The sequence below is a fragment of the Pleurodeles waltl genome, chromosome 5 (assembly GCF_031143425.1).
Source record: "Pleurodeles waltl isolate 20211129_DDA chromosome 5, aPleWal1.hap1.20221129, whole genome shotgun sequence".
Classification (NCBI taxonomy): Eukaryota; Metazoa; Chordata; class Amphibia; order Caudata; family Salamandridae; genus Pleurodeles; species Pleurodeles waltl.
This window is the reverse complement of record NC_090444.1, coordinates 77,069,157-77,087,326: the sequence shown is the minus strand read 5'-3', so window position 1 is coordinate 77,087,326 and position 18,170 is coordinate 77,069,157. Positions and strand designations below refer to the sequence as shown.

Genomic DNA, 18,170 nt, shown 5'->3' with positions numbered 1-18,170 from the left:
AGGGTTTATGATGGAGTGCCCTGCTTACAATAGGGCAGGTGGACTGAGGGTTTGTGATGGAGTGCCCTGCTTACAGTAAGGCATGTGGACTGAGGGTTTGTTATGGAGTGCCCTGCTTACAATAGGCCAGGTGGACTGAGGGTTTGTGATGAGTGCCCTGCTTACAGTATGGCATGTGGACTGAGGGTTTGTGATGTTGTGCCCTGCTTACAATAGGGCAGGTGGACTGAGGGTTTATGATGGAGTGCCCTGCTTACAGTAAGGCAGGCGGACTGAGGGTTTGTGATGGCTAAAGATTTAAAAACTCTTGCACTTTCCTGCCTCTGTCTGCTAGCACAGGATCCATTCTGTAAGTTTTAAGTGAATCCCTCTGTTCTTTGTTTTGGGGTGTAGGCAGAAAGTCAGATATTACTTTCTATTTTCAGCAGGAATACAGAACAATGTGCAGAATGTAACTGGGCAGTTCAGTAGATCTCTGTCCCCATTATCTGCCTGTTTCACAGAATGAAAAAAATAACTCACCCAAAACACTCATGACATTTTTGTATAAACAGATTAGGATCATGCTTGCATTAACTTTAATCCTTGGGAGTGCTACGCATTAATGTGCAATGAGGTTGGGTATTTTCATCACAATATTCAAGCCTGCATTTGTCATCTATTTTAAGGACCACCAGTTCTTCCTGGTCCACCAGGCCCACCTGGGAAGCAAGGTGTTCAAGGCCCTCCAGGGCCTCAGGGACCTGCTGGAAAAGATGGAGCCATTGGACCAGAGGGCCCACCAGGTACGTGAACAACACAAGTGGATCAACATATTTTGACTCTAATTTATCAAAGTAATCTTCTTCTATTTGTGGCCCAATGCACTGCTGCTATACAGACGTTCCTGAAGATCAAGTAACTGACAATATATGTACAGGAAAAAAATAAGACAATAGACAAGTTTCTATGAGCCGAAGAATTTATCATGCTATATCAGCATATGTGGGTTTTTTGACCAAAGGTCAGTGTAAACTTTCAGAAAAAAAGTTGCCTATGCTCCTGTAACTGATTTAAATATTAAGTGGGTGTTTGAATCAATTAATATATGTGAGGAGAACATGAAAAATGTGTGGATCAAATCCTTGTATACATCAGATAAGTAACACCTGGGCGGTACTATGAGTTACAATGTTACAAGACAGTCCTGGAATTGGTAAACAGGAACTGTAATTCTCTTGAGTTTCATTACAGCGGCACAGAAGATATTGAATCAAACTTTCATTCATTCACTTTGCTTGCCCATTTTGCTGCGAAAAATAGCTAAAAGAAAGAGCTTGTTCAACTCTCAATGACTTACAAAGAGCTCTCCAAAAATGCGGAAGATATTGAGTACCTCTATTAGAAATAATGGTAATTCACAGTGACTAAAATATTAGTTAAAGCATTGGACCATTTCTTCAGCAGCAGAGAAAAATAGGCTACCTTTGAAAAAGTGTGTACTACAAGCATTATTACACAATATAATTTTTAAAGCCGAAGATCTATTATAAATTGTAGCAATCGTATGCAAAGTTTCAGTAGCCACTGGCAGCAGGTTAGAATGTAACAATTTATGTTGAGCACAAGTATGATAGGCAAGAACAAATATTGTAAAATTAAATCAAACATATTCTGATATCCTCTATAAATGGAAATGACAAAAGCATGAAATATTCTCAATACATCCAACCATAGTTCTGCAGTCAGCACAGAGATAACTTTTTATTTAAAATACAATCCATTTAATCATCTAAAGGAGTCTCTAGATAACTATAGTTCCTTTGCACCTACTAGTTCTTGATCTATCTTAACCTTGTCTAAAATAGACTGAACTATTCCATTCGCAGATTGAGAGACAGTTTCAAGCTAGTCATAAATAAGTAAGGACTCACATAACAATGACTTAAAGCGATCACAAAAAAATTATTTCAACCAGGCTTATAAGTAAGAAAGATGAAAAATGCCCATGTAGCTTGACAACTATTCCTGCACTGAAGATTTTGCAAACACTGCAAATTGTGGTGAACAGTTCAAAGTTCATGTGGTTCACTAGTGCCCATCAAAATATGCCTCTATTCAGTACAAGCCATTGTCACGGCTAAAGCTTTCTCTAGGAACTGAGCAGTTATATCCAAACTTTGACAAAAGACAGGATTTACTTACCCATCATATTCTTGGTCTTGTAAAGCACTTGTCTCATTGGTTCTTTCTGAGGCACCCATTTCCTCAATATACATCCTTGAAGTATTAGGATGGCATAAGAAGTGATTGAACAAAAATCTGTTTGAAAGTGTATTAAACCCTCTTTTAGTTTAATCATCCCAGCAAAACCTCTCTGATATTTTATTTTTCCAAAATACAGGTGATGTCACTGGTTATCTCTGAAAAAGTTTTAATAAATAAAAATGAACATTTGCAATGTTAAGGATACTTTTTCACTATGACATTAGTAAGTGAAGGCAAGTCCCCAATAGCTGAAACCTTTTAGGAATCCCTAAAGAAAAACCAGAAACATTCCAACTCCTAAAGACTCAACTTTTTCCTTCTCAGTCTCACACTTCTCAGGTTTGTAAGACACATGATGTCACTGAAGTATTGATAGCACCAAGCTCAGATGTTCTCCAGAAGGCTTTGAAAAATCTAGATTATCATCCAGATAGACCAATAAAGACTGATTAATTGTATAAGAAAGTATTGAATCCATACAATTCTAAAAAAATGTCAGGAGCATTAAAAAACATAGATAGCAGTATACAATATTCAGAATGCCCAAATGAGGCAGAAGGCTGTCCTCTACTTGTCACCTTCGTTCATACACAACTGATAATGAGCACTTTACTAATCAAGTTTAGTAAAGTCTTCCATGGACTGACTCTAATACGTCTTTTATAAGCAGCTAAGATAATCCATCTTTGACCAGGTTTAAACCTCTGTAATCAATAATAGGTCAATAATCTTGGTCTTTCTTTGGAGCAAAAAAGGAAGGTGGCCTTGGAAGTTTTGAAAATGGTACAATTAAATGAATTTGCAAATACCCCTACAAATAAGCCTTCAGTATCCCTTCTTTTTTTCTGTTAAGAAATAAACGCATGGAGAAAACTCACGGTGCTGCAGTGGCAAAGAAGTTATATTAATCACTATTAAATTGGACATGCAAAACCTTTATTTCATCACTGACTGACTAACAACTTTCTAAATCACAACAAAATTGACTATGATTATGACCATGCCAAAAATGTGATGAAATTATATTGTTCGAGTAGACCAACTGACGTATTTATTAAGTCACTTTCACCAAGGAACTCCAAAAAATTACAACGTAATTAGGAGAAGCAATAATGAAAAGAGATGACACTTCATTGTGCTCTCCAAATGAGATTTGGAAAAGAGGCCTCTCATGTCTGAGCTGTTGTTATTGGTGAGCCCTTAACAGTTTGTATGACAGGAGACTTCTTACCTTTATTAGGTACATTATTCTTAGCAAACAAGTCTTGATTAATGAATATTCCCCAGGTGCCACTATCCACAAATTCAGAGGTATTAAGAACTGTTCCTTCTATTGTTCTCATAGCAATCGGTAGAAGTGTTATAAACTGAACATACAATATAAGGAAGTCAAAGTGCTCCTGTGTTCTTCTCTTTCTTAAGAGATGATTGGGTTCTTCCTACATTTTTCTTAGTGAGTTTAACAAAGGCCTGGATCTAATGTCCATCATCCCCAGAGTATAGGCACAGCCCAGCCTTTTACTGATATAGCTTTTTCTTTTCTTTTAAAGTTACCATAATGTCCCTAGTAGAATCGACTCTTCTTGATGCAAAGGGTCCATTGACACATCCGATCAACCAGGCGAAAACAAATCTAAGATGAATTAGAATAGCTTTCTTGGGACTTCTCTCCATTCATCAGTCTTGTCTGAGTTCCTACAGCACCTAATCATTATGTTCATGAAAAGAAACAGAAAGCTGTGAAAGGACTGACTTGTCAATAATTTCTTCTTTTAAACCACTTCAAAAAAGTGTCATCTGAGTTCTTTCAACACAGATAGTTTCAGCTACAAATTGACAAAAAAACAAATCAAATAAATCAACACATCCATTCCATGTCGCTGACTACTGTCCAATGCTCCCTTTGCAGAATACTGCAAGTCAGAAGATTTAAACATCTTCTAAAATGCTAGCTGCAAAGTATCCTCTGTCTCCAAACAAGTACCTACATTTGTTACTAAAGGAATCTCACAGGTCAATGCAGATTCAGTGAGGCAACCAATCGAGTAACCAACCTTCACTCACCTTTGACTAAACTCTGCAGGGAGAAAGGCAAAAGCCCCATAATAGAATCACAAAGTTCTGCTCGGATGTCTTCAAACCGTAACACCAATGCCTTCTTCAGTGCTAAATTTTCAAGGTGTGATTGTTGTACCTCTTGTGCTAGGTGCCAGGATAGATCCATAGCGTAATCAAACCAAATAACGAATTGGCATCTCAGTATGTCACAGTATGAATTCTGAGGTCTGTTGAGCCTTCTTATTTTGCCCAATGAAAGAGGACAGGGTGACAGTTCCCATTAACCATGGCGCCATCATGCACTTAATAAGACGTGTGGATGGTGTCAAGTGGCTCAATAAAAGGGGCCCACTTAAGATGAAAAACACATAGGTTATAAATCTTCCTTGGCAATATAGCTCTTATTAGCAAAGTCCCAAACTTCATCTGATGACAGTAAAGAGGAAAGAGCCAACCAAGGATATCAGATCAAGAACACAACAAAAAAGAAGGGTGTTAATGTGTTGTGATGCAGTCATCACTAGTAAACGCCTCCTTACAGATGATTCAAACACAAACTGACATCACAAGAACATGCTCTGCATGTTCTTGGACTGGGAACCTCAGATAGAAATATCCGGGCAGACCACTATCTTGGACAGTATATAAGTTGTGGACTTGGCCCTTCTCTATAACTCATGGGTTGGTTGAGCACACCAAGAAGATGCCCAAGTTTTCATAATCTCCCTAGTGCTAATGTTTGCAATCCCACTGCAGCTCTTCTCCCTGGACGTTGGGTGAGGTTTGCAGAACACCCCTCAGTGTGACCGTGCACGCAAAAAACACAAGTGCAGTTTAGGCAGCAAAGAACCTTACCCTTGGTCTGAGCTTAGCGTCTATTAACATGCAGCCTAAGGTGAGCGCGGGGCACCCTGTACTGTCCTGAATGTTTGCAGTCTATGCTATTCTCACAGAATAGATGTAACACAAACCCATTCAGGCAGTTGAAGTGATTTAATAGCATGGTGTGGCAGCATTCTGCAATAAAAGGGATTGTGGGATATGGTGGTGTGATGAAATATTCTTCTGATAAAGTGGTGAAGGGTGGCTGGGTGTTAAGGGAACAATGTGGTGTTGTATCTTTTTCTGTTTTGATAGTATGGTCTGCTTTTGTGATGATACAATCTTGTAATCTTATTAATTTGCGATGATATGATCTTGTGATTTGATGTTCTTTGTGACATGGCCTGTGTGGTGTGGGATATTGTTATGGACTGCTATATTGATGATATGAGATACTCCTGTGATGATACATTTTCAGATGTGATTGTTAGGGCTTGTGAAGATATGGTCCTGTGATTTGATGGTTTTGAGATGACAGGATCTTGGGGTGTGATAGTATTGTGGTGTGCTGGTATGTCATTGATGCTCTTCTGATCTTATGGTGTAACTTTCAATGGTATTTTCATTTGATCATGTTGAGATGGGACGATGCTGTGTAGTTACGGTTCATGTGATATGGTCATTGTGCTGATATAGTCATGCAGTTGGGATAGAGAAGTATTGGTAGATAATTGTGTTGAATCGTGTCTTTAATGTGATTTTTTAAAGTCTTCATGATTTTATTATTTCTCCCTCTCTTCTTCGTAGGTCTACGTGGTGAGACGGGTAAGTCCTTGCCTAACTTTATATTTAAATACTTGTTCTGTGCCTTGCAACCCAATTTGCCTTAGAAACATTAGACACCTCTTCGGAGACTTGTAACTGCATATTTTAAAGCAGACAAGAAATGGAGCAAATATCACTATTTTTAATGGGTGTACTGGCCCAAACGATTGGCACTCACAAACAATAGATTTATGGAAAGCAACATTTATATTGGAATTAAAAGGATTTCATTCAAACATATCAGCTAAAGTTAAGACAGTACTATAGCACAGGGTTCAGTACATCCTAGCCAGATATTTAGAGTTAGAACATGGCAGAACAATAATGGCAGAGTGGTGGGGGCGGTTTATTCGACATATTTTTTATGGAAATCGTGATTGTAGTGCAAATACCACTTTGAATCAAGCATGTCTTGTGACACAATTTCGCCATGTAAAGACCTATGATAACTGCAAAGTACTGTAGCACGCGTGATCACTGGACCAGGTTACTTCTGTTGTTCTAAATTCCACAGTAGCACTGTATGGTAATGTAATTACTGTACACAGATGTTATTGGCCCATGGTTTAGTACTGGAATCTAAATAAGCTTGGCATGTTGATCTAAAATCTTATAAACCCCCAACATACTCCTCAGTGGAAGGTCAGGAAAAATGCTTCTAATTTCTGAATTAAGTGGTAAATTCAGAGGGGGGTCCACGTTCAGATATTCCACCATTAAATGGGCAGAACTGAAGCTCGCTAGAAATGTAGAAAAAAAATCACATTGTCATGACTTACAACACCGTGCGTGAGACCATACGGCATAGTTCAGTGCTGGATGACTCTTCCAAGCTCTAGAGAGATTTTAGAGCTGTTAGAGTTTTTTTTGTCCCTCATGAAAGGATCACATTAACTTTCTGTGAGTATCAAATGCGCTCCTGTAATATGTCTGTAATGTGCTAATGTAAAATTCAAATCCACATTTCAGTGACATTTTCTTTTCTCCATAACAAGGAACTGATCTAGAGGAGGTGGAATTTCCTGTAACCCATCCTGTGATTAGGTCTCCTCCCCTGGGTTCTCCTTTAGATTTAGCAATTGCTCAAGAAATCAGGTGGTTTCCATGATCAACCAACAGCAAACCAGTGAATGCTGAATTATGTTTGACTTGCTTGGTTACATACAGATAATATAACAATGCAGTGCCTCTCTCTACTGAAAAGCAGAGTATTGACGAGCAGATTTCTAACGAGGAGCATTGCATTTTAAGTCGTTAACTCTTGTTTTTTCTTTCACCAACAGGTATGCGAGGAGAGCAAGGTAAGTCCCATGTTTTGTTTATTTATAATTGTCCTTTGCTCCATTCAGGAGCCCTGGTGCATTTTAGGCAGCTGCCTAAAGACACAAGAGCAAATCACCCCAAGAGGGCACCAGATTGCAAGAAATGGCCTCAAAATGGCCTTCTTATGAGATGGCAAGAAATATCCAAACATTAATATTTGAACTTGACTGAGCACCACATGTGGTCACCATCACATTAATATATGCAATATACAGCTCAAGATGTTGGGCATCTAGCACCTGAGAACAAAATAATTTTGAAGAAAGTATGCAAGATCCTGCCACTGTGTTAGCAGCCACTCTTGGGTGTTGTGATGGCAGCCCTCACTGCCCAATACAGGTGTCATAAATGATCAAAATGTCATTGGTTAGGCTATAATTACTTCCTCGAAGCAGAATGTAAGGGTTGCACGCCTGTAGTTCACATAGAGCTGAGTATTGCCTCCATCATTCCCATGTATAGTGCACTTGCCCTTCATGAACACTTCATAATTCTTCTCTGTTGCCCAATTGTGATTTGTCATATCATAAATAAGATTGACCGGAGAAATGGTAGTGGTCTTCACCACCTGTTTGATGACCATGGGGTTATTACAACTTTGGAGGAGGTGTTAATCCGTCCCAAAAGTGACGGTAAAGTGATGGATATACCACCAGCCGTATTACGAGTCCATTATATCCTATGGAACTCGTAATACGGCTGGTGGTATATCCGTCACATTTGGGACGGATTAACACCTCCTCCAAAGTTGTAATAACCCCCCATGTTTCACACTTGCTTCATACTTGGTTCACACTTGAGATGCTTGTGGATAACACAGTGAAGAAGTCTCCTATGATACAGTCTTTTCTATGCTCTCTGATCAAGCCCTTGATGTGCTTTATCGTGACATATAGCAGTTAGAATGGACTTTAACAGAGCATGGATGTCATTTGAAGGTAACTAGGATTTGCAGTGGCTTCCCCACGTAGCGGCTTAAAACCCATCTGGACTGCATGGCAATTTATATCATTTCATAAACTGACTACCAATCTCTTAAAGATGGTTTAGAGATGGGTGGAAAAGTATAATCCTTCACATCAGTGGTAATTCCTCCAGAGGAGAACTTGCTGGTGGAATCGCTAGCTGTAGAGGAAGTTACATAAACTCTGGCATTCGGTGGATTATGACATCAGACTCTTCTAAATCCAGCCTTAATTAGACCTTTAGTTTTTCGAAGCTTTGTTAGCTGATTGCTTGTCTCTGTTTTGCAGCGGGACCTATTCTAGATTCTCTTTCAGTGTGTTATTCCAACATCTAGTGGCTGGATCCCGAATCTTTCTTAAAAAAAGAAAGTTTTATTTTTGGGTGACAACCATAGGTGGAGCTAGCATGATAATATCACCTGTAAACTCATAATCCCACAGTGTGTGGCCACCATTTTGAGATAATTTGTTTTGCTAGTCAGTCGCTCCTTCTGTATTCAGGAAAAACATTATTGCCTGCAGAGGATTCTGTTTGTCAACTTCGGAAGCAGGTTGGCACCCGAAAATTGTATACTGGAGACTGGAGATTAGGATCAACTTTTCAATCATAGGAAGTCCAGATCCAATGGTTGCACTGTTTTCTCTGTTTACTTCAACTTTATTTTGAGGATTTTGTTGACAAGAGGACACCTCTTGGGTTCATCCTGGTTTGCCTTTGAAAGTGTGCATCAATAGTTGAGCACATTGTGTGCACTTTATTGTATTGTAAGATCCAGCCACTGCTGGTCCTGTTCATTCAAGAGTTGAGAAAAAGTATGGGGCATCCTCACAGGCCCCTCTGTAGATCAAGATGTGTATAGCATCAGTCTCATTCAAATTAGCTCCGGCACGAAAGAGATCACAGAATGCAGAAGCTGCCAGTGGCCGCCACCAGGTAAGACGAACAGTCAGCTGGATGCTGCGGGTAAAAAGTGGAGCCTTGCACACTATGCGGAGAAGCCACTTGTTCATCCATGCTCCATAAATCTACCCTAGCTCGTACGGAATGCAGCACGCAGCTCCTAGAGACAATACCTACATCTCAATCAGTTTCCCAGGCTTTAGTGGAGCTTCACTGGGAGTACAAATGAAATGAAAACAACCCAACTTCACGCTAAGGGTTCCAAAATACCAGAATCCCTATACAGCTCTGACTACAGAGCTAACCACAAAAACAACCAAAAAAAGCCAAAACAAACTATACATATACAGCAAAGAGACAATTAATACATTTGATTAATTAATAAATTAAATATATATACTTTATCTAATCAAGCGATAAAAAAACACAAAAGCTTACAGAGAAAACATAGTCAAAATACCCCCTATACTAAAGCAATAAAAAAATTCACAATCATACAGGCTCAATCACGCTCTAAAAACAAACCAGAATACACCAAGATAGGTCGAGAGCAACAATTTCCTCCTAGTAATGTTTGATCAAAGATACAAATTGCGACTCATATATAGAAACAGAAAACAGTTTTTCTTTTATGTGTTGATATATTGTCTCTTAAGTCAGTCTTCTTTGTGGCAGTGATGACACAAATCCGATCCAAAGTCTTGGTCCCGGTGTGGAAGTGCCGACGTACGTTTCGGTGAAGAGTGATTGGAAAACTGTTGCAGCTCCATAATGGATATGACAAATGTTAATTGGGATGTCTCATGATGAGAGAACTTGAGCTAAGCCTCAGTGCATTCCCTTTATTATTGCTGGGGTCCCACATGTAATTTTCAGGATAAAATAGACACGTTGAAAGAAAGAAATTCAACCGCGAGGGAAAACTGTATTAGCCTCACCAAATGACGGTCACTTGGGTGATCCTTACAATTGGGCAATATTCTCAGTCGGTTCTGCAAATACGATACTGTCAAGTATCGGAAAAGGTCATCTTGGGCTAATTCTCCCATCAACTTCACTGGGAGTAGCCACTGGATACTACAGAAACAGCAAGCAGATGAATAAGCACTGACACTCAGGAGTCATATGGGATCCATCTATACTTTATGTCCAAATGTAAATGGTTGAATCTTATTAACAAACACATTTGGTGGTACATAAAGTAGTGGTACATACTACAGCAGTACTACTCGTGCTGCAAAATGCAGTGCACAAGCCTCCGGCCGACCATCTACTGCCTCCAACCCTTGTATATTTTGCGTACAGAGATCTCCACCAAGGGGGTGGGGATCGCCGTGCACGTCTGTACGTTTTTATACTAAATGTGGGTTGGACAAGGAGGAGTGTCTGGATAATGGGGAATATCTGCTACTAAATGAAAGGGTTTAGGAACATTTAAGGAGGGGTTTAGAGAAGGACATGCAATTACAAACACACATAACCAAAAGAGTTAGATAATTTCTATTAAAAAACTACACTTCCAAAGCCTTTATTGCAGCCCTAAAAGTGTCGGGATAGGTGTAAACCCCGCCTTGGAGTAAATCAAGCACCATGCATGGTCACTCACAGGTACTACATGCAAAACACGTCCTTGGAAAACAAGGGAAGCAGGGAACTAAAACAACACGCTATAGGAACTAATGTTAAATAGAATACATGATTTATATTATTATTAAATTAGTCCCAGAATATATATAATTATGAATTAATAATTTTAAAATGTAATGATTAAATAAAAAATATAAAAAACTTTATTAAAAATGGTGACATATTTTTAATTGATTAAGCTCATAGCTTTGTACAAAACTTACTAAATATTAAGTGAAAATGAAAATATATGTGAGCATTTCAGTTGATTAGTTCTGAGTTAAATATTTAATTTAATTTACATGTATACCTTACATTAAAATATGTTATTATGTTTTTTAAAGATGATTAAACGTAATAACTGTCCTTATTCTTTCCCCTATGGAGATCGCAGCCTTAGTGGCAGAGATTTCCACCAATGGGGCAAAGTTTCTAGTACTAAATCTACACTTAAAATTCTATTGTATGACATTACACCCCCTGATTTGCAGGAGTGAACTCCTGTACGTCTGCACTGAGGTGTAAATGTAACTTGGAAATGGCGAATAGCTCAAAAGTATAGGGTTGCATTTAGGTGTAGTAGTAAATGTATACTTGTCTAAATGTACATTGGTATATTTAACTTTTTCTAAGTAGACCCCAATGTATTCTCAAACAAAGTCCAGATCCACAACCTGTTGATAGAATAATAGACACCAGATGAATTTAGAAGAGTTTAATGCTCAAAACTATTGTTACAGGTAAGTAGCTCATTTTTTATGAGTCAGAATTTATTAACATTTTGTAGCCACAAGTCATAAAGCCAAGATTTCAAGAAGGGTGTAATGGCACTTTCTGTGATGATATGAGAGGCACTGGGAGGTCAAAGACCATGAAATGTTATTGAAGAGAATCATATCCTGTGATGTCTTAGGGGATTAAAGAGCATGTGATTCCACCTTCAATGCCCCTATGATTTCAATGAAATGACTGCTTACCTTGAGCTGAATTATTTAATACACCAGATCTCTGAGAGGGTTGGCCAATGTGTAAAGATGATGCCCTTCTAAACCCTTCCATTTACTGGCCCACTATGCTTTAAACATGGACGTAACACATCCTTTTTCTGTCCAACCAACAGGCCTGGTCGGCGAGGCAGCGAGAGTTCCCCGCGTATCCTTCAGTGCAGCCCTCACCTACCCTCAGGTGGACCCTGGAACGGTTGTATTCGATAAAGTGCTTGTTAATGACGGCAGCTACTATGACCCCTACACTGGTGAGTGAGAATAATGCATGCACCTTTGTCTCCCTTATTTTTTAAACATATGTCTGTTATTAGATTTTAACTCAAATCCAACTACAGGGAACAAATGTAAAAAGTCAGATTCATTGCATAGACATATATTTGCACTAGATCAGTGGCTCCCAACCTTTTGACTTCCTGGGACCTCCACTTTATCAATACTGGAACCCGGGACCCCCACTGAATCATTATTGGAATCCGGGGACCCCCACTGAGTCATTACTGAATGCTGGGGACCTAATCTGTTAATATTATTTAATTTTCTAAGCAGTCGCGGACCCCCTGAGGAGGCTTTGCGGACCCCCAGGGGTCCCCGGGCCACAGGTTGGGAACCACTAAACTAGATGGCAGACTGTTACGAGACAATGTAGAAGATAGGGTCCTGGTAGCAGAAAATTTTTAATTGTATCAGGAACATTAATTGAATAAATGAAATTCATGTAATTGCGAAAAATGAAGAGAGAGGGAAAATGCAGAAATATTGTTTTGTGTATTTTCGGATTGTATAAACATTTTTTGATTTGTTTAAACCTCAATAATCCTGTATTTATATTGAAAAAAAAGTGAATCTTTAACCAACAATTGGACTGAAAGACCAGTTAGCATAAATTACATTTTCCTGCTTGAGAAGGTAACCAAGTATCACTGAAAAACTGCACCAATACAGCCTATTTTATCTGGATCTGCAAGTGCTAAAGTGCTCCTGAGTGGGCCATCTAGTTTGTCCCACTCTGTTCCTTCCTCTGCTAAACTGGAGGTGTCACGAAGCAGAAGAAAGCTCTATGTGAACCTGAATGGTAGCTTTATATTTAGCATGGAAAAAGATAAGGATATAAGTTTGTGAACCCACAGACCATAAGCACAAATCTATAAAAACGTTTAATTAAAAAAAATATATTACATCTACAAAAAATATTGAAAGGCTTGATAAAACAGAGTGGAGTTTGTACATTTTCTAACTACAAAGTGTATTTGCAGATTCAGAAATATGTTAGTATTTTCAGGTTTTAATTTAAAAAAAAATATTGATTTATTGACATGTTAGTTGGATAGCATCATCTGTCATGGCCCTTCCCACCCCATGCCCTCTGTCACCTTCTCAAGACTACACAGATACAGTGAACTATTTGAAGAGCTCTATTACAGCCTAGAAGCCCCCTGCACTTGTAAGAAACAATCCTGTACTTTAAAGAAACAATATATAAAAATAAACACCACAAAGGATGCAATGGATTTTAGATTCACAAGCTGTGCATTCTTAACCCATCTAAATGATGGAACCGTGAAACACGCTTCCTAAAAATGAATGTTTTGTTTTGAGAGTCAACGCTAGGAGGCGGCTCTGTGAGTACTGATGACACTGATTCTGAATCCATAATGCCTCAGTACATGGCTATCATTTTCAAATTGCTGTTTGTCCACAATTGGGTTAGATGCACACTTTCAGAATGCAAAAGATAAAGTTTTGGGTATGTTTGGGAAGTTCAACTGGAGCCAGAATCTGTTTACAGGTCAGAGTCAAAACAACAGCAATCACAGTTAAGCAAAGGCTATACTCTATGTATTCCTGGATATCAAAAATTTGGGGCAATATTGAAGATAGTAAACTTTGGCCCCATCATTTGCTGCAGGCTCCCTCACCACAAGTGCATTGTGTACCCTCGTCCGCGACCCCCACTTGGACCCTCCCACAGTCTTGCTTGTGTCATGCTGTCCGTGGACTGGGCCTAGCTGTGCCTGACCCTGCCTCCTCTCCACCCTCCCATGCAAACCACAACTCATGCACCAAATGCTGCATTAGTAACAATAAATAGGAGGACCTCAAACTACATCTTTACGTGTCAACTCACACACAAATCAGATGTGTCCACAGTAGTGTCTTTCATAATATAATAATGAGATAATGGCATGTCACTAGTGAGAACTTTTGTGTCCTATGTCAAGTCTTCTGATACATCATGGTGAGCCCAAGAGGTTTGCATTTGCCGAGTGATGGATTGCTCAGTATGTGTAAGACGTGAAATAGTGGTGGCATAGAAATGTGTCTTTTATGATCTACATCCAAAATAAAAGATTTTTTTTCTGTGCCCAACCGCTAGAGGCAGAACAGTCCACATCATGGGTACCTAAAATAGTCTCCAAGATTTTTGTTAGAGGTAAATACCTTGGGGCAAATTTAAGAAAAGGGGGGCATCATGTCATAATGCGCCACTTTTCTTGCGTCCCATTGCGCCCTCCCAACACCACCATGCGTGCGTCGTATTTATGATACGGCACACCATGGCGCACGTTAGGAAATTAGCATCATCAATTTTGACGCAAGTTTGGCACTTTGCAGGATTAACACCAAAAATACTGACGCTACTCCTGCAAAGTGACAGGAGGCCCATAGAAAACAATGGGGCCTCATTTTAACTCCTGCCTTAGGTAGGCATTAAAAATGACGCTAGAAATGGCGCAGTGGATTCTTGTAGATTTAACTGCACCATTTTTCTGGGCTTCCTAATGCCGGAACGACCCCCTTGCATACATTATGTCTGGTGCAGGCATAATGTGGCTCAATGGGTTTACAAAGTGGCGCGGCAATTTTTGCCTTGAGCCACATTAGCGTCATAATAAATTACACTAATGTGGCACAAGGAGGCGCTAGTCCTTCTTAAATCTGGGCCTTTGTTTCTGAGCTCTTTGTGTTAATGCTGCCATTTTTATTTCATGACTTTTGTTTTTTTTACCCTCAGGTATTTTCACTGCACCTTACGATGGCCGTTACTTCATCAGCGCAATCCTGACGGGTCACAAGAACGAGAAGGTGGAAGCCGTGCTCTCCAAGTCTAACGTTGCCATCGCCCGGGTGGACTCTGCTGGCTACCAGCCCGAGGGCCTCGAGTACAAGCCGATGGTGGAGAACAAGCCCAACACCGGCTCCCTTGGCATCTTCAACATCATCCTGCCCTTGAAGGTGGGGGACACGGTCTGTGTGGACCTGGTGATGGGCAAGCTAGCACACTCCGACGAGCCGCTGACCGTCTTCAGCGCCACCCTACTCTACGAAGGAGCAGAGGAGTAGAACGGGAACTGTTTATACTCCGGCCTCCCTCTGACTATCTATTTAATTATTTTTTTCTATGTGCCTGCTGGAGATATCGTGGAGTACCAAACTCTTTTTAACTGAGGTGAAATGGAGAGGGAAGGGAGGCGGGGGCTAGGAAGGAAGGACACTCTACTGTGGATGAACTTTCTAAGATTTTCGTCGACTGTGTGAAGCTTGTCTTTGGCTATGAGAGGAGTGATCACCAATGCTTTCCACTGCTTGAAAACAACACTGGACCTCTGTAGAGGTGCAGCATTCATCCACACTGTCCACCCTTCTGCTCTGTAAGAGCACACCGTAAAGTTGCCAAACTTTCTCACTGCCAACACTCTTGGCCTCAGCACCCCAATGGCCTGGCACTTTGAGACAGGATGTTCTGATCCAACCATAGGCAAAGAGGACATTGCATGGCCTGTGTGCTTAATGGCACATTAGCTATCTCACCCCAGTGCTCACGTCTGGACATACGCTCATTCCTATGCAAATGTGGATCGAATGGTGTTCGCCTGCTGGGGCCTCTTGAGTCTTTGGTTGAGCAGTGTAGTCTTCCAGTTGTCCTCTCAGATGTGTCCAGCAGGGGGAGGTCACTGTCTTTGCATTTCCTGTGTCGCTGGCACTCATGATGCACACAGCGCATGCCAGAGTTTCCGCATTGGGGTTGACCACAAATTTACAGAAGTACATAAATGTTTGTCTTAATACAACGGGTGGTGACATTACTCTTTGCACCATCACGTTTGGAGTATGGGGCACTCCGCATACGCCTCAGCGGGTCCATTTACAAGTGCAAACAACATAACTTTTTTTAAATAAAAAGCTATTTTCTGGTATGCTTACACTGAAAGGGAGTGGCAGACTAGTGTCACGTGGCATCACTGTGAAAAGGGGGGGAATGTTGCACCTATATCAGTGTCTGCTGTGCTGGTGTGCTGTAGGAATGATTTGAAGGCAGCACCTTTGAATCGGAGCAGTGATTTTCAGAATACACACCGAGCAGGCCGAAATCATGCTCCAGGGCCAGGTTGGGGCAAAGGCCTTCAGATTTACAAGTGTGCCTTATCAATTCTATATTTTGAATTTCAAGATAGGCTTGGGCAGGATATAGGGCCACTCTAGCTTGCAAACATATTTCATATGGCAGGGGGCAAGTTGTGGTGAGAGAGGGAGAAGCACTTATTGAGCTCCTAAACCTGTGTCCCACAGTGTGGTTTTAGTGTGTTGCCTTGGTGGCAGTAAGTGAAAAGTATGGTATGGTGTGACTGAACTGTAATTTACACTGTCAAAGAAGGTAAAACATGTGACCAACTCAGCAATGCAAAAAAGCTAGGAGACAATATCTTATCAAGGGACTGCACTGCAGTTCATTCAGACATGGCAGTAGAGCGCATAGACACCACTCTCTGCTCATCCAGAGAAGAGACAAGGGATTTGGAAATTGCAAGAATATTTGAAAAATCCTAATTAAATCAAAATTTGAAATTCATGATTATATGAAACACAAATGGTCACATTGTATTGCAGCTCTCAATACATGAACCTGCGTTCTCTCCAAATTTTAGCAGGTGAGCAAAATGTTACAGGAAGATATAAATATGTGTGAAGGATTGAACAATTCTGTAAGCAGGGTGCTCTATAATTGTATAACACACATATGACATGTTTACCTTCCTTGCTAAGTTAAAAAGTAGCCAAGAGGCCATTATCATCTCTGTAATGGCACGGGCAAGCTTAGGAAAACATGCAAGATTGTGTCTGAGATATTCCCTGTGACTTGAAGCAGTACCTCAAGGATTGATGTCAAATCCGCCATTCATGGTTCATTCGTGTGTCGCTGCTAGCTTACCTATAGATCATTCAGCCACTCTGTTGTGTATGTCAGCATCGTGTCACCACCGATGTACATGCCTTAACCCTCACCAAGACTGCTTCACTGTATTAGTGGATCCATAGCCTTGCCCCAACTTCTGACCTGCCTTGATCCCTGGTAGAGTCAACTTTTTATACCCAAAATGTGATCTTCTCCTTTGTTTCAGTTAGGCCGCAACAAAGAGTTTTAGAGGTTTTATAAGGTAATTTCACTTGTAAAACCGATTTGAATTTATAGTCAGGGCTTGAACCCAAAAGGATGCCACCATACTGCTTGCACAACTTCCACTAACCACTCAGCCTGCTGGAGAAGCAGGGGCCCTGTAAATCTAGATGCATAATTTCCTTGCATTGTCCAAACACATGGCTTATCATGATAGCTCCATGGGCCATATGTTGCATGCCCAATGTACACCATAATGCGATGCACACATGCACCAGGCATGCATTGCAAACACAGCAATGGCGAATACCCAGGGACACGTCTCCTCATTTGTTGTTCATTCCTGCATTGTTAAAAATATTCCTAAATAAAAATATCACCTCTTTTTTTTGAGAAAACCTTGTTTGTCTGTTTTTTTTACATAGCCTCCATCTCATATTGCACAGAGCATCATCTGCAAGTGGACTAGGGATGAAGTTGTAGCATTAGAAATAACAATTCACCTCGCGGATGACTGCGCCTTCCACCATTAAGCCGCCAGTAGTAATGCAGACTGGATTGCAGATGACCGGTGGTAAAACCCTGATCCAACTTGGCCAAAGATGAATCAGTTTGAGGGCAGGTCTCATTGTCGCTTCAGAAAGCCTCACTGTAGCTGTATTCTGTTAATTTGTAGTTAAAATGTCAGTTTTAAATAGTTTTCCAAATGTCGACATAAAGCCAAGGGCTTTGAAACATTGGACAACGAAATAAGCAGAGTAGAAGGCAACCACCGCCTAATTTATCTATCTGTACACAAAACACAAAAGGAATCAGATCAAACAGCAGAAAAGCCTAACAATTCTAAAGAAGTCCAGGCAAGACACTCCTCTTAATGTTGTAAAGGAAAGTTATTAGATAATTCTCCAGCCTCAGTGGTGTTGACACAGTGGCCATTCTCCAGTGACTTGTGTAGTTCTAAACAATTCCAATCTTGTAATCTCCAGTCTCAAAGCACCACT

At 40.3% G+C, this 18,170-nt stretch overlaps 1 protein-coding gene across 1 annotated transcript; it reads left to right on the top strand.

Moving 5' to 3' along the window:
- The first annotated feature begins 611 nt into the window (after positions 1–611).
- Positions 612–15,988, top strand: LOC138296990 (EMILIN-1-like). The gene is made up of 6 exons (XM_069236507.1): positions 612–785; positions 5,935–5,952; positions 7,236–7,253; positions 9,798–9,867; positions 11,888–12,022; positions 14,788–15,988. Exons 1-6 carry the CDS (start codon positions 612–614, stop codon positions 15,114–15,116), a joined length of 744 nt encoding a protein of 247 aa, XP_069092608.1. The 3' UTR covers positions 15,117–15,988.
- Positions 15,989–18,170: the final 2,182 nt, after the last annotated feature.

Bases quoted from the DNA above. Each gene is read 5' to 3' on its own strand.
- LOC138296990 (XM_069236507.1), top strand. From the start codon at position 612: ATGAGGTTGGGTATTTTCATCACAATATTCAAGCCTGCATTTGTCATC. The intron at 9,868-11,887 runs GTACGTTTCGGT...TCCAACCAACAG, and splicing joins CCCGGTGTGGAAGTGCCGAC to GCCTGGTCGGCGAGGCAGCG. The intron at 12,023-14,787 runs GTGAGTGAGAAT...TTTTACCCTCAG, and splicing joins CTACTATGACCCCTACACTG to GTATTTTCACTGCACCTTAC.